Source organism: Anabrus simplex, chromosome 3 (assembly GCF_040414725.1).
Source record: "Anabrus simplex isolate iqAnaSimp1 chromosome 3, ASM4041472v1, whole genome shotgun sequence".
Taxonomy (NCBI): domain Eukaryota; kingdom Metazoa; phylum Arthropoda; class Insecta; order Orthoptera; family Tettigoniidae; genus Anabrus; species Anabrus simplex.
The window spans coordinates 341,860,789-341,887,222 of record NC_090267.1 but is presented as its reverse complement, the minus strand read 5'-3'; the positions used below and the strand labels follow the sequence as shown (position 1 = coordinate 341,887,222).

General features: G+C 39.3%; 1 protein-coding gene across 1 annotated transcript in view; it reads left to right on the top strand.

Annotated features, from left to right (window-relative positions):
- LOC136867311 (general odorant-binding protein 19d) overlaps nt 1-26,434 on the top strand; it is a 54,111-nt gene that overhangs the window by 1,241 nt on the left and 26,436 nt on the right. The window contains exons 2-3 of the mRNA XM_067144467.2: nt 3,916-3,997; nt 14,076-14,128. Coding sequence (XP_067000568.2) covers nt 3,916-3,997; nt 14,076-14,128 — 135 coding nt within the window. The remainder of the gene's footprint in view (nt 1-3,915; nt 3,998-14,075; nt 14,129-26,434) is intronic.

Here is a 26,434-nt window from a genome sequence, read left to right as displayed (position 1 = left end):
TACATGAACCGAAAGGAGATTTACATGTAGAGTAGTTGGTTACATAGTTAAAGTTTCGAACCTTTCCCTCGGGTTAAACTGCGGAGCTAGCCAAAAAGTAAGATATTAGATCGCCATTGCCTTGCTGAGGAACTGCTGCCTGATGAAAGAGGCGCCTCCCGCCCCCTGCTTGACACACACGCCTAGTTAGATGACGATCAAATGGCCAAGAGACGAGAAAATCCGCAGTTTATAAGCCCTAGGGGAAAGTTCGAGAACTTTCAGGCATAAACCAGCCACACCCTCTCATTTTACTGGTGGATTTAAAAGTTACAAGAAAAATCGAGGAAGAAGGCAGTGATAGGTTGAAAATTAATTACAGAAATTTGGGATTGGCTAAATTCAAAACTGGCAGAAAGAAAAGATAAATATTACCAACCCAAAAATAAATGAACATCGTTTAGTAAAAAACTTTTGAATACAAAACGTCTTTAAATCAAAAGTCCTTTCACTTCGCACCAGGGTGCATGATCATAGTTTTCTCAGCAGTGACATCTGTTGAAGAAAGTCCAAACTTCTTGATGAAGGGCAAACAAAACAAGTAGAAATACAGTTAGTTCAGGAAACTTCAAAATAATAAATTTCATCAGATTTCTGTAGTGACATATTCTGAGTAAAGGTTTAAGTAGGTCTAGTTTCAAGTTCACGGTTTCTTCAGTAGAGGAGTTCTTTTAGGCGCAAGATTTGAATTTGCGTAGTACAGGCGAACCTCTCGGTACAATAATAATAATAATAATAATAATAATAATAATAATAATAATAATAATAATAATAATACGAAGAAGAGGAAGAAGAATAACGTGTGCAAACAGTACAATCATAACATGATTGGCATTTGCAGATGACCTGGCAATACTTAGTGACAATAGATAAAAACACGAAAAACACTGAAATACTTACATGAAATTTCTATCAAAACAGGTCTACAGATATCATATGAGAAAACACAGTATATGGAAAGAAAATATAACAATACCCAAGCCATGCACATCAAACATGGAACGATCACAAGAGTAGAAAAATTCCAGAATCTAGGGGAATACTTACAAATAGAAGAATCAATTAAGGCATCCAACACAGACAGAACAGACAAACTTCAGAAAGCGTACACACTCACACGGACACACTGCAATAAAAGAAACATATCAAGATAGGCCAAACTCAGGTACTACAATACAGTTGTACTACCAGAAGCCCGTTACGCTTTAGAAACAACCCCAGATGGAAAATCATGTATCATAGAGACAGAAGAAATAGAAAGTAAAATCCTCAGCAAGATTTTTGGAGCAACCAAAGACCAACTAAAGAACTATACGAATACACAGAGAGACTCACAAACATGATCAGAAATCGCCGACGAATGTTCTACGGGCATCTACATAGAACGGACAGCAGCAGGCTCACAAAGAGGATTTTTGATGTAGGTAATAGATCAATAAAGAAAAAATTAGAAGAAGAACTACAACAAGCAGGTATCGACAAGGCAATGATAAATGAAAGAAACATATTCAGAAATAAAATTATGAATGCGAAATTTGAAGTAAAAGAGAGTTAAAAACAGGTAAAGTATGGACTGAACAAAGGAAAGAAGAACACAGTCAAAGAATGAAGAGATTTTGGGAAGAGGAAAGGAAAAAACGAGACGAAATTTAATAATCATGTAACGTTCAAGTTCAACCACAGTCTTAATGGCAATAATAATAATAATAATAATAATAATAATAATAATAATAATAATAATAATAATAATAATGGTTAGCGTGCTGGTCTTCGCCCAAGGGGTTCCTGGTTCTATTCCCGGCCGAGTTGGGGATTTTAACTTCCATTAAACTTTCCTTTGGCTTGGGGACTGGGTTATTGTGCTGTCTTCAGTTACAATTCATCTCCGGTAGGGCGTCGTCTTCATAGACACCCAGGTCGCCTAGAGGTCGTCAACTCGAAACATCTGCACCGGACCTCTCCGATGATTATTATTATTATTATTATTATTATTTTATTCAGTATATTAAAATTAGTGAGCGTTTCAGCCAGACGTGCTATATATTTTATAGACTTTCGGCTGATCCAAACGCCTCATTTTCACTGTGTTGTCTGCTCTGTTGTGAGAACCTGAAGTAATGAGTTCTCTGACGCGCGGTGTTGAGTCTTGCCTGCAACTACTACTGCACTGTGCAATGTTAGAATCACCTTTTGACTCAGAATACAGTTCTAGTTTCGGAACCGTACTTGAGCCGCTGAACGATACAAAAACCTTCATAGAACATTCTCATCTCCCAATTCTGGGTCACCTGCAACTGGGGAGGGGCCTTTATTTATTGCAATTCATTTATTTGATTCACTCATTAGATTTTCCTTGTTACAGGTATGTCTCTATTTCTTTTTTACTTAATCCATTCACGGTCCAGGGTTGGATTTTTCCCTTTGACTCGGCAAGATATCCCAAATCTAGTGCCTCAAGGGCAGTGTCCCGGAGCGTGAGACTTTGAGTCGGGGATACAACTGGGGAGGCTTCTGGCCGTTTCACTTGCTATGCTGAACAGGGACCTTGTGGGGGGATGGGAAGATTGGAAGAGGTAGGCAGGGAGGAGGGAAGGAAGCGGCCGCGGCCTGAAGTTCGGTACCATCCCGGCGTTAGACAGGAGAAGTGGGAAAACACGAACAATTATTTCGAGGATGGCTCAATTGGGAATCGAATCCCCCCCCTCCACTCATTTGACTTCCCGAGGCTGAGTGGACCCCGTTCCAGTCGTCGTACCACATTCCAAATTTCGTGGCAGAGCCGGGAATCGAGCCCGGGACTCCAGGGGTAGCAGCTAATCACACTAACCACTACACCACTGAGGCGGACTATGTCTCTATTACTACATTAAATGTTATAAAGCTAATAGTGTTTATATCACTCTAAAAATTATCACACTTTTCTATGCCGGGCTGAGTGGCTCAGATGGTTGAGATACTGGCGTTCTGACCCCAATTTGGCAGGTTCAGTACTGGCTCAGTCCGATGGTATTTGAAGGTGCTCAAATACATCTACCTCGTGTCGGTAGATTTACTGGCTCGTAAAAGAACTCCTGCGGGACTAAACTTTGACACCTCGGATTGTGTTCAAAAGACGTAAAAGTACGGTAATTATTTAACGTAAAAACAAACAATGTTGTATTTAACACCTTTTTATTTTTATGTCCTACCCTTTCAGGTATACAGTGCTGCGTACACTCGGACAAACATGTCTCGTACGCTTCATTATTTTCCTTAGTACTTAGTTTATTTTCTCTCATTTTCTTTTGCCATATATTCTTAAAATACAGAAGAAAAAGTGTTCTTCCCAGAGAATTCCACTAGTTATAATTCTAAAATTGTGTGGAATTCTTTATCTTTTTTTTTTTTGTTTGATGTAAATTCCTTACCGAGTTATTTCGTCCTATATTTTGTCAATTGATGTCATCTTCTATTGTTTCTCCACAGGATAAACAGCGATTTTCGTCATGTTTCTCTCTGTGACACTTGTTCTTAATATATGCATTTTAGCCACCACACCATACGTCTTACTTATCTGTTCGTTCCTATTTTGACCGCCGGGCTCTTTATTGTTGGCATTTAAATACGATTGTTCATTACAGCACACGTAAGGTATATTTCTGTTTAAATATGTAGCCAGTCACTCGATAAGCATCACACCCTAATAAAGAAATTAGTGAATGGAGTGTCCGTCCGCAGAGGTAAAAACGTACAACATTATGTTAATGGTAGTAAATGATATAGAAAATAAATAAATCGTATATATAACTCTACTTTGTTTAAGCGTTCTGCGTTTTGCTGTTCATATATTTCGGCCCTTCAAAGATATCCCTTGTTAATGTTGATATTGTTTCACAGGCTGCTGGATATGTGGAGAACTTCGATCAGTTGATACGGCCACTTGCGGAGGACTGTAAGAAGTACGTAGGAGCAAGTGATGGTAAGTTATATAGTTAATACTGTAAAATAATTTTAACATCGTCTTAATCCTCATCTTGTCGATGAATAGATTACTTACTACAACTGTTGACGCGGCTTTCAGTACCTATTAGTTTTAATACAGTACTACACATACATGTTTCACCCCTATGAGGGGCTTCCTCAATGCGATTTATTAGATCAACCTCATATTAAATACGTAGTACTGTCATTAGACACAGTGTCGCTGTGGTGCTCTACAGCGGATAGGTTGCACCTTGGGATGGTGCGGTGACAGTACTTCGCTCGTCCCAGTAAGAGGCAGTTGCATTCATATAGCACAAGTGGAAAAGAAGGATCAAGTGTAAAAAAGGACAGCAATAAAGCGATCATTCACAATCTACGCGACTGAGTGTCGTGGGAAGAACTGTCTAGCGTTACACGACGAGGACGACGACGACGGCGACTCTGCACTTCGCTTCGTACTTGTTGTGAAGTTTGGTTGAACACGAGCAGCGGAATGCGATAATTTCGCAGTCTGAACACAATTAGCAAGTCCGCTAAGCGAAGCGTTTCAGGTGATAAAATTAAAATCGCGCGTATCGCCATTACAGGGCAAAAAGCAAGCTGATGTTTGAACTGTTTGACTAATAGGAAATTGAGCTGATCGAGTTCATTCACAAGGAAAGGCTGTAAAGAATAACGGCCGTCTACCCAATTGAATTCGTCCTAAGCATACTAAGCAGTGGTGTGGGAAGTATTGTTGGCTACTGAGTGTATGCTTCGAAGCAGTACATCGGTCCATTCAACTGTCCGTGTGAATCGAATCACAGCAGCAGCGAGCTGACGGTACGCGAGTGCTGAGTGGTGCACTTTCCCATTAGTGAGCCACAACACACACACATGGTTCATTATCGGAACGCTGGACATTGGCGAGGAGCCGATGATCCGCTGCAAATGAGAAATAAAAAGCCATGGCTAACTGAAAGAATCGTACGCTTGTGGCTATATTACGGATTCTAATTCTCAGCTCAGAAAACAGTACACTCAATTGGATTTCCATTAAAAAGGAGGTTTAAATAATAGTTGGATTCATTTGCGGTGTAATAAACGAAGTCGAATTATAATTCCGAAGTAGATAGGCTAATTATAGGTTCTTCAATTTTTGTGTTAATGAATCTTGGTATTATAACTTAGTTGACATTCGAGAGTTAATTCAACTCAACTCTATAGCCTCCACTATGACCATGAGTCATAATCATGAACACTCAGAAATATCTGTCTTATAATGGGAAGAACTGCTCACCGCTCTCCCAGTTCGTATACCACATCATTGCACAATAATTAAATAATCGAATCACGAGATCACCGACTGCCCGTGCACGGATATTTTTCATCTAATTCTAAACACTATTTAATGGAGTTGTCACTGCGGGGGGAGGCATTATAACAACAAAACTTTATGTGAAGAGGTAGCTGCAGGTGAAACCGCAACCTGAAGCCTGGATGACATGCATCAGGAAGCAGTTCATAGAATGAAGACCAGATAGGAGCAGTGAACATTGAGTATTATTGCTATTATCTACGAGTACACCCGGTGTAATAGGAACGGTGACTCTAATGTGCCGTATACCAGATCATTGTATAAATTAAGTAACGTGAACGGAATCGGATCGATTCAGTAAAATGAATCGAATATCCCATCATTAGTGAGAAGAACAGTCTATTGCTACACGACAAAGCCCCTGCACTTCGCTTTGTGCTTGACTAAGAGGAACGGAATTGAAAGCAAAGATTTCATTCCGCCGATGATGTCATCACTGTCACAAGAGAATCCGTAATGGATGTTCCTGCCAATATCACTCAGCAGTGCTTTGAAATGCTGTACTAATGTTGACAAACTTGTACGGTGGTCAACGGGGTCAGTTTTGAGGGACGATGGGGAGATGTGTAAGAAAACACTGTGTTGCGTGACTGCCTACAATCTGGGCACTCGTCCAAGAAGTTATTTACTGTGGCAGGATCATACCATAGACGTAAATACATTACTAACATTTCATATGAACGTAACAAAACATTTAAAGTAGTATACGCTGATAAGTGTTGACACTGAAAGGATATACATAACCATCAATGGATGGCAAATGTTTACTATACTACTATGATTGAGGTTTTTATTTGTTTTAATGGTCCCCAAAATCACGATATCAGTAACTTAAAATGGTTAATACACTGCTGTGCAAAACTTAAGGACGAGATAGATAAAGCAACATAAACTATCAACTACACGGTGGAAATGAAAAAAAGTGCGGTAACTTGTTGACAAAGGTCTCTACACGTGCATAGAAGCCTGGCGTGAGCTCATCGCGACTATAGCGTCAATTGGGACTGGTCCCACAAAATGAAGCATCTGAAGGAACGGGACAAGACAGTGTGATGAGCTGCGAGCTGTTACTGTGCGCTGTGGTGGTGTTATTTATTACAGCATGGCCAGGGGACAACATTTGGATGACTTCACATGGGAAAGGATCATCAGGGAAACTGGAAAAAGGACGAAGTCGGACGAGTGTAGCCGAGTAGTTGGTATAGTTCACAATATTTTTTCACGTGCATGGAGAGCATTCCGAACCACAGACACTGCTGCTGGAAGGAGAGTGTGATTCCATCCGAACCCTCGTCTGGCGAGAGGTAGGAACACATATTTCATCTAGGAACATTGTCAAACATTATCATTCTGGTGATCCAAGTGTTATGGTGTTGGGAGGCATAATGTTGCATGGGCGTACCGACTTACCAATCTTTGAATGTGATACACTCACCAGTCAACGTTATTATGACAGTGCACTCTTTTCCCATGTGAGTCTTTCCTGGGATGCACTCGACCCTCGCTTCACTTTTTTTTTATTCATGAGAATGACTGCATCGAACAGCGCAGGGGTAGGAGCTCTTGAAATGGGTGGATATTCCGTGAATGAACTGGCCTGCCCGTTCACCGACTTAAATCCCATCGAGCACGTGTGGGACATATTGTGCAGACGTCCATACACCAACGACCATCCAGCAGTTGTCAACCGCGCTGGTAGAGGGATGGAACGCCTACCCCAAGAACCCCTGACGAATCTTTTGGCCAGGATGGGGACGCGTTCTAGAGCATGCATCGCCATCCGCTGTGATCACACACCCTCTTAAGAACCATGCCCTTTCTTTTGTGATGTCCAGAGGAGTCGCAATGACTTACGTGTAATTTATTGTCTCTGAATAAAAGTGTCATATCTCTTCGTCTCATCGCATATTCCTTTCAGTTGCCTACCGTACCATACTGTATCAGTTCTTCCTGTGTATGGTTCAAGTTTCATCGAGCTATGTTACTTGAGAGTGACACAACATGCGAAAGTTTTATATAGCAGTGAAATTCTGCTATTATTTGTTATTTTATTACTGTACAGGAACAAAGTGTATTATTTCGAACCAGGTACCGTACATCATGGTACTGATAATGGTCTTTTCTTATAAAAATAATGAAAATAACGAAGGGGATACACCCTAGAGACTCACTTAGCCTTCTTGTACTTGGAAAGAGCATTCGTTATTTCTGCCAGGGAAGCATTATGATACGTTCTGAAACAGTGAGAGAAAGGTTAACAGCAATTCCCGAAGAACAGATAGTTATATCCACTGACGAAAGTCGATTTAAAAGGTGAGATATAAAGGTAGAACTGTCATCGTTGAGAATAATGGTATGCTGGTCGTCCATCATGTCTTAAAGAGCTGTCGCAGCACGGTCTGTAAAAGCACATCCGTAAGATACACTATACGCGTTAAGGGTTCCACATAACATATAAGTGCTGTAGCCCCATTCTGATGGATAAATTATAATGTGTGATGTACAACAGATATATATTAATTTAACCATAGCGAGAAAAATACGAGCAGTAAGTTCTAGGAATGAAATAACTCCTGTAAAACAAAAGATATTTCGCCGTAACGAATATTGTTGCCTATTATCAGATTCATCATCTCTGTCTGATTACAAACATTATACCCTGGAAAAGTAACTGCTTTGCCTGCATGAAACTAGGTTTAAGATAATGCTGTTGAAGGGATGTGTCAATCGCATAATTCTTTTAGAAGGATATATTTATAAGCCATTTCTGACTGGCTATTCTACTGCAATGTTTATTGTTATTTTAGAAGGGCCCATGAATGTTACGTGTCATCATCTCACGTAATTCCGATGCTGAAGGGACACCCTTATTGGATAGAAGAATACCTTGTAGATGTTGAGGAACTAGGTTACGGATGCTATTAAAAAGCATTATGAGGAGATAAGTGGCGATTGAGAGGAGCTGTCAGTTACAATACTATCATCCTTGAGTGCGAACATGTGTGGCAAAGGTAGGTAAGCGATTGAGTCCATGACTTCATGAGGATGGCAAATTATGTTGGGAAACGGTGATTGTATAATTTTTGTCGTATTAAGGGAGGGAAAGATTGCTTATCTCGAAGAGGTAATGGTTTAACTACATCAGTGGTTTCTTAGTAACAACTTCCTTAGCTTCCTCATACGGTAAGATATAGTTGGCCGAAATCTCGTTGATCTCTAATCGTTTATAATACTCAAGATACTGTTTACTTAGTGCATTATATTGACCTTCTTGCTGTACGCACGGAGGCTGAAGCAGTGAGCCATGGCTTGCAGCATGCGACACGCCACTGTTGTTACACCTAGCTTGAGATCGACAGCTTTTACTGACGTGTCCGAGGAGTAAACTATTGTAGGGAATACGCACTGGCGGCATACCACACTCCAGAACGTACCCCATATATTGACACATCTGGAAGAGTCTGAGGGTCAAAAGTATTCATCCTGGTCCGTATTGGAACAACAATTGTAATATCGACATTAGATGTGTTGCGTATCTTCGTGAATTTTAAAAGGCTGGTGTATCCTTATCCGCAAGACGGACGCCAGGACATGAATGAATTAACTCCAACCAACTCCCATTGATAGACGAATACATTTCACAGCGTATCATAATGAAAATACATTGTTCTAATGAAAACATCACTTTTTAAGCAACGCAGTACTGAAATACTGACACAGAAACTACGCTGCCAAAATAAACGTATTTACATTAGAGCGATGGCAACGATACTCAACTGTTGCCAAAGTCAAGAAACTAAAACGACGTGTTTACCACTTGCACATATTAACATTAAAACACCTCGATCAGGTGCTATCGTGGCGGCACGTGGTGGGGTCATAGTATGGCTAACATCGCCTTGTAGGCCTATATACAGTACATATGGCACATGTTAATGGCAGGTACAGAAATTTTGAGTATGTATAACATGGAACGACACACACTTTTCTTCGGTTGCAATTTTCGTGAAAACCATTTGGATGTTTGTGAAACGCTTCAGATGTTACAGACACAAAATATCATCATATCTAATATTTCATACAGTGAAGGCATCAATCTGAACAACATTAATATAAATATTAGCTACTCCGTTATAGAGGGTGATTCACAGAGGACGTGTAGAATTGAAAATGACGCCATTTATGTCTGGTAGCAGGTAGGAAGATGCAGATACTTTCCAAATATGAAAAAAGCTGTGGGAGATTTACTTACCATCGCAGAATATGTTGTAAATGACCTCCATCTTCATGCTGACACACCCGTCGATCCATCCTTCTGTAAGCTTGCTCTAACATTTCCTTGCCTAATCCATTGATTTCAATCATGATGTTGGTCTTCAAATCTTCTATTGTTCGTGGTCGATTTCGATACATTTTATCATGGAAATAACATCACGGGAAATAATGTGGTGTCGTTAAGTCTGATGATCTTGGTGGCCAGAAATTCTTAGATATTATTCTGTTCTTAAAGAAGCAATAGCAAGAGAGCCAGTTGATGTGTGGGAAGTCGCACTGTCTTGATGAAAATAACCTGCGTTCATTGTTCTCTAGTTGCTCGAGAAATTACAGGGAAATGTCCCTGTGCCGGTCTGTGATAATGGTATCCAAGAAGAAGAATGAACGCACCGTTCAGTTTGTCGACACTTCATACCAACTCCGACCATCTGTGGGCGCAGGGGTCTTTCATGTATAGCGTGTGGGTTATGTGTGGCCCAAACGCGGGTATTTTGAGAATCAAGTAACCATTCAGATGAAACCAGGTCTCATCTGTGAACCACCTGATGTTGATAATTCCAGGTAGCCGTTCGGTAAAATCTAAGCACCTTGTGCAGTAACCGACTCATTCTTCTTGGTTCGGTTCCTGCAGCTCGTGAATCGCAGTCATCTTGTATGGCCACAGTTTCGTTACCTTGGACACCCTCAGACATACAGAATACGAATACCCCCCCCCCCTCACCCCCCTGATACAAAGGAAGTAACGATTTCGTAGGAGACTGAAGCAGGCGAGTCTGAACAACTTCCTCCTCTTCTGCTAAACCAGATGTGCGATGCTTGCCAGACTCTCTCAACAAAGACCCAGTTATTTCCAACTTTCTCTGGCAGGATCGTACACTCCATTCTCTCACCTGAACGCCCTTTGCGTGGCTGCAATGGACTTCGTAATCCAACAAATCCTACAAATTTTTACTATAAACATGCACTGAGGAATGTTCAGCGCATCTTTAATGAATTCACGGTGAAACTACAAGACAGACAACAACTAGTAAAATTGAGGAAACAATTGACGTCTAACAACGAATTACTTGCATAATGTTGGCGTATGTTGGTAAAGTGAATATTCCAGAATTTCTTCAAATTTAGAAAGCAATCACACCTTCTTATCAGCTTGTAACTGTTCGCTCTCCTCATCAAGACACTTGGGGAGATGAAAGTTATTACCTTGGGACACATGAATATCAAATAAACTATATGTGGCTTGCCCGCAAATTGCCACGCAAATAGAAACAATTAACATTCCATGGTTTCCCATTTCTCTATGTGAGGTTTGGGCGCCAGGGTTACAGTTTTAAACAAAACTGTAAACCAAAATTTATATTTACTAGCATAGAGACTTATCCTTAAATCACAGGGGTAGGATTTTAAATAATTAACCATTAAGTATCGCTTAAGAAAGAAAATTAACGCAATATAAAATACAAATGAATTTATTATACAAAAAATGAGATGAATCGGAAAAGTTCCTTAAAGCGTGGAGGGATTTAGAATTTACTTTACTGAATTTACTAATTGCTTGCTTTATCTAATTGAAGCTCACCAATTGCAGCTTTCGTTGAAGTCATCGGGTTTCCATATTAGTAGAAATCTCAATCCAACTGAGCTATAATATTTATACGGTACAGACTTGTACCAAATTCCGTGGACTTGAACTAAACATAGTTCTTCGTCCAGAAGATTTACTGAATATAACACAAGCCGTAAGCTTGTTTCGTCTCACATAGATCCGATAATATAACCGCAGCTAAGTACTGTATCGAAGCAAGCACATACCGTCTCAAAATAACTATGTCGTGGAGCGACCATATACTGTCTCAAAAATAATAACGTCGTTCAAAGTAGATGTTCACACTAGAAGTTCTAATAGTAGTTAGGTTCACAGCAGAAGTTGTAGTTAGGTTGTTAGGATGCCGTTTTCGTGGTGAGAATCTCTATATATCCGGGCTCACCCCCACTCTTGGTAACAGTTCAATCTCAAAACTCATATACAACGAAGTATCTGATTCGTAGATCAAATTATCAACTCCCCTTCTCTTCTTTCTTGACAAGTCCAGTAGGCGTGGCTATGATGTAGTTGACCAGCTCGCAAGCCTCGCGCGCGGGTCGCTGTTTACTAGCCTTGGCTCATGAGTTAAACCCAGTGAGTCATGTAATTTTCCACGCTCAAGAATAACCTTTGCAGTATATACAAATATGAGATGAAATGACAACAACTATATTTCAACATATTAACCAAATCCAATACGTAATAAATTCCTCTTTCATAATATAATAATAAATAATAAATGATGTTATAATATATATAATATGATTGGAAAAACCTTATTTACAAATGCTTGACGTAGAATAAATATGTTATTACGAATAATTGCCGATGGCGGATAAACTTGATATCAAATGATATCGAGTAAAATGATATTATATTAAATTAGTAGGGCTGGAGAAGCCTGAACGGTTACAAGCTATCAGACGGGAGTTAGGTGGTTTTGAAGACCACACGGTTTATGTAACACCCTGTTATTTCAACATCAGTTTTGTTAACATAAATCGGTCTGAGTAGTTCAGACGGTAGAGCGCTGGCCTGAGCTTAAGTCCTGTGACAGTCCGATGGTATTTGAAGGTGCTCAAAGTACGTCCGCCTCCTGGCTCGTACAGGAAAATTTTCGGGACAAAATTCTGGCACCCGGCGTCTCCGAACAGCGTAAAAGTATAGTGAAACTTAAAACCAATAACATTATTATTGATAACAATAGCAAATGTACGCTATTGGCGCTATTGTATAATATTGACACAAAAAAAACAGTAGCTAGATGAGAGAAGTGACTCATTTGTCATTATTTAAAATATTCGCCGTACTTAAACGGCCTGGCAATGTAATTATATATAAATCAGATGTAACGGCCCTGGGCCTACCAAGCGACCGCTGCCTAGTCCGAAGTCATGCAAATAACAAGGTAAGGCGTGGTAAGTACAAGGAATCCTCTCGATCGTTATTCTTAGCTTTCCAGGCCGTGGCGTATATCTTAAAGATGGCTCATCAATTGTCCCCATGTAGGCTAAGTGAACCTCAAACCAGCCCTCAAATTTGCGTAAAATTATCTGACCTGGCCGGGAGTCGATCCGAATATACTTCATTCAACAAGAGTTATCGATATAATAATAATAATAATAATAATAATAATAATAATAATAATAATAATCATTCTTGCAGTGATTGGATGTAATGGTATTATACCAAAGACACTGAAACACTTAATCTCCACCCTCTCAGTTACAGAGAATTACAAAAAGCAGCAATCCTGGCCACTTGCCACATAGTAAGGAAGTTTATTGGCATGAACCATTCACTATATATAGAGGACTAATTAAAATCTTCTACCAATAGTTTTGACTGTTTATTATTATTAACTTTACTGACCACATTGGGCCAGTTGAATCTTCCATGTACACCTTTTATTTGAAGGCTGTACTGTTTCTTTCTTTCTTAATGTGCTTACCCTACAGGGTTGGATTTTCCCTCGGACTCAGCCTCAAGGGCAGTGTCCTGGAGCGTGAGACATTGGGTAGGGGGTACACCTCTACTCATTTGACCTCCCGAGGCTGAGTGGACCCCGTTCCAGCCCTCGTACAACTTTTCAAATTTCGTGGCAGAGCTGGGAATCGAATCCGGGCCTCTGGGGGTGGCAGCTAATCACACTAACCACTACACCACAGAGGAGGACTGGCTGTACTGTTTGATTTTTCTTATCTGCCAAGTACTTCTTCATTCGTTCTGATCACAGTGTTCTTAATTCGTCTGAAATCTATACAGGCATTCTGTGCATCATTACAATTGAAAATATGTGATTCTTAAGAAAGGTAGTATTCTTGTTCTCTGCATCTGTAATTTAGAGCCCATCTGTTTTGTGATCCTCTGGAATTTCTTTGATACAACGCTCTCCTGCCTCTTTTTGCAGGACTTCTCACCACTACAATAGTTGTCGTAAAATCCTGTTTTCTTGTCGACCGTTTATGTGTAGTAAATGTCATATAAATCTCTGGCATATACCAGCATGTATGGAGCATATGTGCATATGTACTAAATAGTACGGACGGAGTGGGGCGCGCTGGTCTAACCGAGTAGCTGTTAGCTTGCATTTGCATTCGGAAGACTTCGGGTTCGCATCTTACTCTCAGCAGCTCTAAATATAGTTTTAAGGTAGTTTTCCACTATCACATGAGGCCAATGTTGAGGCTGTACTTTATTTAAGACCGCAGACTCTTCCTTTTCGGTCCTAGCCATTTCATATTCCATCACCACCAAAATATCTGTCTGAGATGGTACAATATATAGTCACTAGCGATAAAACCCTTGCATATGTTTTAATCGATATAAATGTCAAGCTCTTGTTGTTTGTTTTAGCGGATGTGGAGAAGGTGACCACGCTGCAGGTGTTGACTACCCAGAGCCAGAATGTAAGTAGAAGAGAGTTAAACTTACTATCACTTGTTACCTCATTTGAATATTCCTTGTGCTATACAGCATTACAATAATATATCTGTACGGTGTTTCAATTGGACACGCCAAGCCCGTCCTCTTGTATCTTGTCGTTACCACCCGAAACGAGACCCTTTGGAGGCATCCGTGATATCCCTAGAACAGCCTCTCCACACTTGAACCTTGGATCCAACAGTGGACAATCATACTTATGTTAAAAAGTTAATAAGTGTCATGCGACACTATTGGGAGCGGGACAAGGCAGGCTCGAGGTGAGCAGTTACATCGAAGAAGTCATCGGATGGTCCCGAGTGTCACTCATGACCGGGGACTCATATACCGCATGCACAGAAAAGTTCCTTCTAACATTGCCCACACAAGAGTTCTACAAACTATTCTCCCTCATATAACACAGTGAAAATAGCCTTGCAACAGAAATCAGACTCCTCATGTACACTTGTGTGTCCGCTATTGGAGGACGACAGCACTAAATTGTTACCTGGTTAAAGTACAAGCTCTCAAAAACCTGGCATGTTGCTTATTTATTATTTTTTAATTATTATTGTCATCTCTATATCTAAAACACTAGGCTGATTTTTGTTACATAGAGAACGGCTGAATAGATTGACGTCGTAAGGCATTCTGACGAAAGCTCTTGGCCTGTAGAGTTGCAATGTGTCTTTGAAGGCATAAAAGTTTCTTGCCAGTACCTCAAGGCCACCTTGTGGTTGCGCTGAGAATACGATGCGAGAGAGGAGTTGGAAGTGGGCAAGAACGCATGCGCAGTCGGACGTGTTTCTGATCAGCTGCTCCAGTCTGTGTTGTGTTGCAGTTGCAGAGTCACTTAGTCGACAAAAAGCTATTCGGCACACTGTTACCATCTGTCTGAAGCTCTCTCTATGTTTGCTGGCTTGGAATGGTGATGAAGAAAATTAAGAGGCTTTTTCTAAACACTAAGGGAGTGAACTTCTCCCACTCAGGTAGTCAGCGAAGTGAGTCGACCCTCCGTGTCATACTAATGTGCTAATTTTCAATTTTGATTTGATAATTAATGAAATCATTGACGTGCTCCAACAAAAAGACACATATATCAAAAATGCATTTTTCTTTGATGATCCCGGGGCAGTGGGCAGGCCATGTTGCTCGGAGAACTGATGGTAGGTGGACAAAGATTGTGCTTGAGTGGTGTCCGAAATATCATCTCAGACCAAGGGGAAGACCACCGGACAGATGGGATAAAGACATCCGGAAGATTACTGGGATCAATTGTCAGAACATCGCTCAAGACCGTCCCAGATGGAGAGACCTCATGAAAACCTACCTTGCTTCGGACTTAAAGAGGCCACATCGTAAAAACGCTTGAATGTGGCTGATAGTGATAGTGATAGTGATCCCGGGGCACTAGAATTTTTTTTAGGATGTATAGTAGAAATGTACTTTAATTTAGGGCTTCATGCTATACCAGTAACGTGGACAGAAATAGTCATTGTTTTGCTACCCAACAGTTAATCAGTGCACATTACATTCAAAATTTTTCTAAATTTAACCCTCTACTGCATACTGTTGCCTTTAGGCAACAAATAACTTTTCACCTGTATAAATGGATAAATATCGTAGACAGAGGTAGTTTCACGGCACCCCTTCAACTGTACAATCATTTAAACACATATCCCAGTGATGCCTTGTTTTTTTTCACATAATATATGACAAAACAGCCCTACAACCAAAGGTACTCCTTCCACCCCGTCAACATCCACGCGAACCAACCACCGTTTATTTTACGTGGGCCCTCCCCATCATATTACCACAGGCTTCAGGAGTACCTCTGGCTCAACCTCAAAGACATTACCGACCTACGGTTCTGCAAGTTGTACTTGCGCCTTGCAGTACGTACCCATGGCCAGTAGGTAGTAATGTTCGGTCTTTAAATGTTAAAAGCTTAGCGTAAAATCGTGAAAATTTGTATATATATTCAACTATGGCAATCCACATCACATATGAGTGTTAAGCTATTAGCCCCACTTAAGAATTGCTGGTACATCTAATACACTGAACGTATGTTGAACATTAAAGCTTGAAATTTTCTTCACCAAACGAAAACGAAAAATAATTCATGCAGTAGAGGGTTAAATGAGAGTTCGGTGTCTGGATTGAAATTAAATTCCATAGCAGCTGACAATATACGATTAGTACGGCTCAATATGGAATGAAACCGGAATGGCAAATAACCATTCTATAATATGTGTGAATCGTCTTCTAAAATATCATAGGTAACGACATTCCATTCCTTTTGGTGGGAAATGATTATTCTTGGAGTAGGATTTATAAAGGTTTTGCCTGTTTTGCAACATCCTTAGCTCCAATAATAATCTACATATATAAAATAACTTGTCCTGACTGACTGACTGACTGACTGACTGACTGACTGACTGATTCATCATTGCCGAGCCAAAACTACTGGACAAAATGAAATGAAATTTTGGGGATACATTCATATTAAGATATAGGTGCTCGCTAAGAGAGGATTTTTGGATATTCCATCGCTAAGGGGGTGAAAAGGGGGGTGAAATTTTAAAATGATTGTATCTATATCTCAAAACTTTAATAGTTTACAGACGTAAACATTAGTATTTAAAACCGTCTTTAAAAAAAAGGAAACACGTATTTTTTTGTTTTCAGAAAATCCCAATAGGAGGGGTGAAAAAAAGTGATAAAAGGGTTGAATGCCTTTAATCAGGATACCGGTACTTACAAGTATATCTCAGAAACTGAACATATTACAGACCTGAAAATTTGTACTTTTGATCTCTTCTAAAAATAAAGAAACACGTATTTTTTATTTTTGGAAAATCCGATTAATGGGAGGTTGAAAAGGGGGTTAATTTTTAAAATGAGTGTATCTATATCTCAAAACTTTGAAAGTTTACAGATGTAAAAATTGGTATTTAGAATCTTCATTAAAAATAAAGAAACGCGTATTTTTTTGTTTTCAGAAAATCCCATTAGGAGGGGTGAAAACGGGGGAAAAACGGGTTGAATGCCTTTCAAGAGGATACTTATATCTCAGAAACTTAAGATATTATAGACCTGAAAATTGGTGTTTGGGATCTCCTTTAAAAATAAAGAAACACGTATTTTTTTGTTTTCGGAAAATCCAATTAATGGAGGGGGGTGAAAAGGGGGTGAATTTTTAAAATGAGTGTATCTATATCTCAAAACCTTTAAAGCTTATAGGTGTAAAAATTGGTATTTAGAATCTCCCTCAGAAATAAAGATAAACGTACCTTTTTGTTTTCGGAAAATCCTTATACTGTAACAAGGGTGGAAAAGGGTGAAAAATGTGTTGAATGCCTTTAATGAGGCTACTTTTATTTCAGAACCTGAAGATATTACAGCCCTGAAAGTTGGTATTTGGGATCTGCTTTAAAAATAAACAAGATTTTTTTTCTTTTTTGGAAAATCCAAATATGGGGGGTGTGAAAAGGGGGGTGATTTTTAAAATGAGTGTATCTACATCTTAAAACTTGAAAAGTTTACAGATGTAAAATTTGGTATTTAAAACCTCCTTTAAAAATAAAGAAACATGTATTTTTTGTTTTCGGAAAATCCCAATAGGAGGGGTATAAAAGGGTGAATAATAGGTTGAATGCCATTATTTTAATTAAGCTACTGATATCTCAAAAATGAAGATGTTACAGACGTGAAATTTGATATTTGGATTCTGCTTTAAAGTAAAGAAACACGTATTTTCGAAAAATCCAATGAAGCGGGGGGGGGGCGGGTGAAAGAATTGAATAATTAATTGACTTAATTGTATGAGAATACTTACGTTTTATAAAAACTAAAGTTGTTACAGACGTGAAAATTGGTATTTGGATCTCCTTAAGAAACAAAGAAAAACGTTTTTTAGGGGGGGGGGGAATCATCTTGGGGGGCGGGATTGAAAAGGAGTTGAATTCCTTTCATGAGGTCACACAAATCAAGAACTGAGGAAGTTAAATTCGTGATAATTGGTATTTAGAAGATCCTTAACTATTAAAGAAACAAGGTTTTTGCTGGAATATTCAATTGGGGGGGGGGGGAGGAGTGTGAAAGGAAGTGAAAAAGTGAATTATTATTATGGGGATACTTATATCTCAAAACTGAAGGTAATAGACGTGAACATTGGTGTTTGGAATCTCCTTTAAACATAAAGAAACATGCCTTTCTGTTATTTTTTGCGGGGGGGGGGGGAGGTAAATAAACTTAACGGCGGTGGGGTGTAAAAGGAGGTGAGAATAGTTGATTTTACTGTTCATAATGTACTTATAAGGAGCCTCCGTTGCTCAGGTGGCAGCGCGCCTTGCTCTCACAGCTCGGTTATGTGGTTCAAATCCTGGTCACTCCATGAGACATTCGTGCTGGACCAAACGGAGGCGGGACAGGGTTTTCTCCGGATACTCCGGCTTTCCCTGTCATCATTCATTCCAGCAACACTGTCCAATATCATTTCATTTCATTTGTCATTCATTATCCATTGCCCCAGAGGAGTGCGACAGGCTTCGGCAGCCGGCACAATTCCTATTGCCGCCGCCAGATGGGAGCTTTATTCATTCCATTCCTGACCCTGTCGAATGACCGGAAACAGGCTCTAGATTTCCGATGTACTTATTCTGATCATAAATCGATCATTTTTTTATCTTTCCTGGGTTCGTTTTCAAGAGCCATCTTTTTCTTCGGAGAACGTTCTTAGATTACAGTACATTCTCCTGGCATATGAATAAAAATTTAAACACCTTTCAAATAAACGATAGGAATGAGATTGACCGTCCAATTGTTCACCTCTATAATAAGGTCAACAATGCACGGAATATGTCATTCGTATCACCAGAAATCCCGCACACTTGGCTACGCGCGACAATGGTGCTGGTCACATTGTTAACAATGACAGTGGCAGCAGATGTAATTTACCGCCAAGTAGCGGTCTTGCATCTTGCTTTGGAGTCCTGAACATCTATAATAATAATAATAATAATAATAATAATAATAATAATAATAATAATAATAATAATAATAATAATAATAATAATAATAATGTTCTGGACCGTCGTCAAATTGCAGACCGCGCTGGAAACGGGTCCTGGACGGGTAATGACTAAGAATGCAGTCCAGCCACGAGTTCAGTACCGCCAAGGCACCCAAGAGGACACCACGCCGGATCTCCTCAAGAATTTGATCCATATTAAAAATTCTTATAGGAAAGGATGGCAAAGATTTAGGGACCCAACTGACCGGGTGGAATACCTGGACCTAGCCCTGGAAGTACGAAATCGATTGCTTGAAAGAAATATTGAAAAATGGGAGGAAACTTGCCGTAATCTATTAGAAAACGAGTCAGATCGCGAATTTCGGCTGATTCTCTCAGATAACCAGTCAGATCGCGGATTTTGGCGGATTATATATAAAACAATAAGCATTCAATTATAAATTTCAGTATAATACCGTAGCGAAGCACGGGTATCTTGCTAGTTTATTTATAACTGTATTAAGTACCCACTTTAACCCTTCTTAAAATACGCCGCTTACATGAAAATACCCTGGAAAACCCACAAAAAATAAATGAAATTCGCTGATTTCTTTGCAAGAGATCGATAACAGGGACTACCCCTCTGTAGATGGTGATGGATCAAATGTTATCGCACTACTAGCCAGAATTTTAGCACATAATGATATCGTGATTAAAATATAAAGCAAAACGTTCACTTATCCGAAAGATGTCATCATTTTCCAGAAAGTTAGCTTTCTTAGTTAATTCTTCTTCTTCTTAGCGTGCCTGTCCCCCTCGGACGTTGGCGATCAACATGGCTATTCGGGCTTTATCCATTGAAATTCGGAACAGTTCTGCAGATGTTTTGTTGAACCAGGTTTTAAGGTTGTCGAGCCAGGAAATTATTCTTCGCCCAGGAGATCTTTTTCCTTCTATTTTCTCTTGCAGGATAAGTTGAAGCAGCTCATATCTTTTCTGATTCCTCATGATGTGTCCAAAATATTGTAGTTTACGACACTTGATGGTGTTGATCAGCTCTGGTCTCTTGTTGGCTCGGTGTAGAACCTCAACGTTTGTAACCTTCTGAGTCCATGATATTCTCAAAATTCTTCTGTATAGCCAGAGTTCAAATGCTTCCAGCCTAGCAGTGGTGGCTTTTGTAAGCGTCCATGTTTCCACACCGTAAAAGAGAACTGAAAACACATAGCACCTAAGGAGCCGCATTTTGGTATCCATGGTAAGGTCGTGATTCTTGAAGGTTGAGCTCATTGAATTGAAAACACTTCTCGCTTTTCCAATGCGACACTTTATCTCTTGCGAATTGTCCCATGCTTCGTTAATGATGGTACCCAGGTACTGCACCCGCTCACCTCCTGAGTCCCAGACTAGCATTTATCTCAGGGGTGATCAGTTCGAAAACGATAAAAAAAATTACATAAAGAAAATCAAAAAAATATATATCGGCGCATCAAATGAACACAGGGATGAACGGGGCATGCAAATTTAAGGTTACGGGGGACGACTCATTCATGGATACAAAATTTTGACTCCACAATAGGACTGGGAAGTGACAACTTAAATTCCATGGGCATACTGGACTAACTACAATGAAAAGATATGGAAACTGTTTCCTATTGAAATTGCAATGAGGAGCAATTTATTCACTTATTTTGCATACTACACATGATGACAATTTTACATTGGGACACTTTCATCCTGAAAAATAAATGACATAATACTTGGATTTTACCTCACTACTCTGGTAGTGTAAAACATCTGGTGAATTCGCCCCAATTGGTTACTGGGGATCGAATTCACATCCGTATGATTGGACCTTCCACCGCTGGAGATCTTCTTTCGGAGACGAAGGCACGACAGTAACTTTTTACTGTCGTCTCCTCGTTCCGTTTGGACATGAGACACTTCCGGTATGTACATTCTGGTGAGCCGGACACCCACCGTGGAAAATGTTATCGCCTCGAAAAAACGGGAATTTATAATACGGACAAACTCTAGCCTATTATTTCCAGATTCACAAACACGCCAGGTAGAGCTCATTAACTCAAAGCCTATTTCAATATTTACACTTGTCAATACGACAAGACGTACGGAAAGGTTCATTACTATGCTCTGACCATGAAAACATGTGCCGTCCGTGGGTTATTTACGTATCTACCACTAACATTCTCCCCGTGAAAACCCAACATCTGGTTCGGAGCAGTTCGACACAGGATGACTGTCCCTATTATATCCTCCTATGATTATTAAACAATATCATTACCATTCTTTATCTGATCGTTATCATATTCTTTGACTACCATCAATTAATTTTATTATTATCATTAATTTCAATTATAATCCTGTATTTGATTATTATCATTTGTCATCCGGGATGATTATATGCCAACCCTTGCCGACGTTTCAAACGAAGGGTCGTTCTTCCTCCTAATTTATCCGCACAATATAATGATCAGCTTCCTCGTAAATATTATTATTATTATTATTATTATTATTATTATTATTATTATTATTATTATTATTATTATTATTATTATATTCGTAACAATGAATCATCGCCCATTAAATATCTTATTTTCCTTTCATCATAATTATTATTCTCAAATTACTATTGCAAGTTCTTTATCTTCTGCTCCTTCAACTTTTCATTATTATTATTATTATTATTATTATTATTATTATTATTATTATTATTATTAACTTTATTATTAATAGTGGAAATCGTGATTATCGTAACCCGTAATCATCCTCGCTATAATACTTCAACTTCTCGCTCTTATTATTTTCATCAAAAAAATAAAATTCAAATAAAGTAGCTTCATTTGTTATTCTTCTTCTCCTTCTTCAAATATTTTATTTATTATTATTATTATTAGTTAAAAATCTCAAATCTTTCATTTCTACTCCCAACATCATTATTATGTCTAAAATATAAAAAATAAATTCTTCTTCTAAAAAAGTAGTTTTTATTTTATTTATTATTATTATTAATTTAAAAAAATTAATTTCGCCTGTTACACGGTAGTCCACTCTTAATATGTTTAACGCATAACCCCTTTTACGATTCCGATTTATCTTGGCACTAAGCACTAGATTTAAGACAAGATTCACTTGGAGTATGATTATTGTTATTATTATTATTAAAAATGGAAAGATGATATTTTAATTTCCACTCTTTTAATTTAGTCACATATGTTAAATCCCGTTATGAACCACTAAGATCCGCTTTATATCGGTCGGGACAACACGGTATTCGGGACCGTACCTTCAGTTTCGTACTGCCGTTAATTTTATATGGGGACACCTGTCCTCCCAAGACACATCTCACAACCTATGGCACATCGCGGCTGGGCAAATACCTCCAATGCCGGCGATTGCTAAACTATTCCTTCCAATTTGAAGTCCATTTCCTTTCATCGGAACTCTTCAAACATTTAATTTATAAATTAATCCTCGGTGCGTGGATTCTACCACTAATAACACCGGCATCTGTATTTTATATCATCTTAGGCCTTGAGATTCATCCATTTCATCATTACAAACAATACGGCTCAATTTATTTCACGCCGGATATTCGTCCCTCATGACTTCCAACTCTAAATATGGGCTCAAATCATTCTGGGCTTTTAACATATCGTGACCATTCTACTTCACGTGCCTATATCGCTTTTAAACAAATTTTAGTGGTTAAAATAAAGTCCAAAAACGTAAAATCAAAAATTTACGTAAAATCAAACTGATTACGCGAATGAAAGTCTTTAACGCTACATGTCATCTCCACATTGATTATTATATTTGCACTGGCTAACTCACGAGGCACTGTCATTATTATTATTATTATACTTTAACTCGCAAACGCACAAATATTATTATTATTATTAATTTACTTTCCTTTGTCAACTCACAAACATTATTATTATTAGTATTTTAATGACCTTCCGTACGCAACACAAATTTTACATACTCTGGCTCTTTCATAATCTGGCTGTCAGGTAGAAAATATTCCTAATTAAAATACAAATGATCACCGCAGTGATTGAAAATCAAATAAATGGGTTAGCACAAAAAAAGGAATTTAACACTTGAAATGAACTTAAATCAAAGTATTACGAACAGCATGCATTAATTGAAAGAAATATATCCCACATTTACATTATATACAACAAACAAATACTCAAATTAATTAATCTAACCCATTATTACGTTAATATAAATTAGTTCGTCCGTCTAACAAAAAAATAAAATCATGGACTCGGGAAGCGGACCATGTTAAGTAACCATAATTAATTTACACTGAACCCCGTTTAGTCGCGATAACATCCCCCAAATATCAAAATTGTGTACTCTTTCCTATGTAGAATTCCATTGTCTCGTAGCGGATGAGATATAGGCCTTACGGCCCCATGGTGATCTACTCGTCCATCATGTTGCACAATACAAATTTAACACAATAAAACACTTCTGGGTGACTACCCAAGATTAATACCTTATTACACTATTTTACACAAGAATACTAATAACAAAAAAACACTTATAGGTGCTCCTAGACCCCTGACACTCGTACAATATACTCTTCATATACGCCCGAAACACACGTAGTGACACATTACGATGAAATGTTGTTCATTTGAACCGGCGCGTATCGCGTCTTCAACCGGCACTTCCTGGTTTATTTCTAAGCCGTCTTGATAATCGCCTAGCTCCTATAATTCCCTGCTCGGATAGTTATTCACCGTCTATCTTGAGGTGTTTACTTCAGGCTCCGCACACTGCCTTCCAAAGGTACTATCGGCGTTCCGTTAATTATTTATTATTTAATCACATTACATTTATTAAATTCAATATACAATTGTACTGATTATTTACTCTCGGTACTATGGATAATTTCTCTGTTCGTATTCATTCTCCTAATAACTCACGCACTTTCAGCTTTAACTGACTTCGAATGCGTCCCGAGGTACTGACTTACAGAGTCAACGTGTCAAAGTCTCAACTACTTCATACGACTGACACGACTGGTGACCGGTCACAACTGGTGACTTCAAACGACTGGGTGATGTGAGGTTCACTACTGGACTTTTATGGACGATATGGTTTCCCGCCGGGGTCATCCGCGGTCAGCTCCTGGGGAGGGAGGTTGGTTATCCTAAATCGGCATGTGCAGGTGGATTTAGATCTCTTGCTTTATCCCACTTAATACACTGGCGATACACATTCATGTGTCGTATTCTGAACTCATATCGTTCGGTGATCATGGAAATATCACTTAGTTTCTGTCCTCCACCCTTCGCGCGCTAACTCGGCGTCCCTGATGGCGTGCTCATCTCGACCAATGGCGACATAGCGTGGGTCATTTCCACGAATTCATTACTTGAATTTATTACGATTACATTTAATCAACATGGGAATATCACAAAAATCCCCTCTATTCAATTATGTGGTTGGAATAATTTAATTATTGTTATCGGAGAAGCTAACTGGAGTTCACTCTGAGTTTTTCTTATGTTGGTTTATCTGCGGGCCTATGATAAATTTTGTCATTGGTCAACACCGCTTCGGTTAGTTTGAAATCTCTTCCTTGTAACGTTGACAACACCAAATGCCTCGGGCGTGGCAAAACTGGTACGTCATATTTCCGGTATTGGTGATACATCTGCTCGCCCTTGGTCCGAAATATACACTCTTTCACTTCCTCGAAGTCATTACTTCGTTGTTGTGAGCTCTAGCTTTAATCCTCTTATCTTCTGGCCAAGAAACATTTTCCCCATAATGACAAGCTTACTGTGGCGACGGTTTGTCGCGATCACGCCGGGCTATGTTGAAATTCTCCCGTCCACACAAAACTGACACTGTATTTCATTTAATATTTCTATATATCTGTATTTCTCATATCAAAATCAAATCATGAAACTAGGGCCTATCTCATCAGGGTACATTTTCCTGTTGCTCGGTAAAAAAATTCTTGTGATAATCATGAGATTTTTTAATATATATATCCGCATCATACTTTCATCATGATTTGATTACTGCTTTCGTACCTTTTCGATGGTGACTGATCTCGTCCCGCAGAATCTGGATATTGTGTCTCAATTCTTCATTCTCTCGTTGAATCAGGAGGATCCTGTTAACAAAATCTTGGACATCGCTGTCGGGCTCTCCGCATTCTGGGCATGGTCTTACTTCTATTTGCCTATGGATCAGTTGGACTCCTTCTCTTCCGTCTTCTTCTTCATCATCCTCTCCTTCGTCCTCATCTTCTTCTTGGTCATCCTCTGCTTTATTGAAACTCTCTCGTTTTCCTCCTAGCTCCGAGTTGTCTTTCGTCCTCAAATCTAGGGGCATTTGGATTTAGCTGGCTACTATATTGAGAATGTGACAACGGCGCGTTCCTTTCCCCGTTGCGACCACCATTTGCCTCCTTATTCCATTTGTCTTCTAAATATTGCTTGGTCTCCTGATGTAGCTCCTCCATAGTTTGTATCGTCGCCTCTATGTATGGTTTCCCATCGTCTCGGTCCCAAACACTACTTGGCTTGTCATCCTTTCGGTCATGATTTTGGATTGCCTCCTTCCATTTCCTCTTCTTCAGCTCATCGAGGTACTGCTGGGTTTCTGGGTGTCGATCCTCCCCATTTCTACGGTTCTCCTCCGTGTAAGGCCTTCGGTTATTCTGATTTCTTCGGTGGTACGGCTGAGTTTCGCTCCTTCCATTCCGATATCCACGGTATCCCCTTTCGTCATGGAATTTAACATGCTTCGTTTGCCAGTTGCCTTCCGCAAATCCTCCTCGGTGATTCCATTGTCGGGGTCTCCATCCTGGATCATACATCCTCTTGGGTTCTGGATCGGTACTCGTTCCTTGACTTCTAGTACTGATGGTTCTAGTTTCCGTCTGCCTCTCGACGTTATTTATCTGTTGCTCTCTAGGCCTGGGTTGCCTCTGGTTAGAGTGATACGTGGTCTGATCTAATTGACGTAACAGAGCTTCCGCTTGTATTGCCGTCTGAATATTCGACGTAATCATCATCCGCTGGACCTCAAATGGCAACTGCTTCTCGATGGCGCTAATGAGTTCTGTTTCACTGACCGGATTGTCTAATTCCCGCATCTTATGAAATTGGGATACGAAATACTCTGAATATTTAGTTGGGGACGATGTTGAATAACGTCTAGAATACAACTTCAACCTAAGATCTTGCTGTTCTTGGATACTCCAGAATTTTTGCAAAAACGCCTGTCG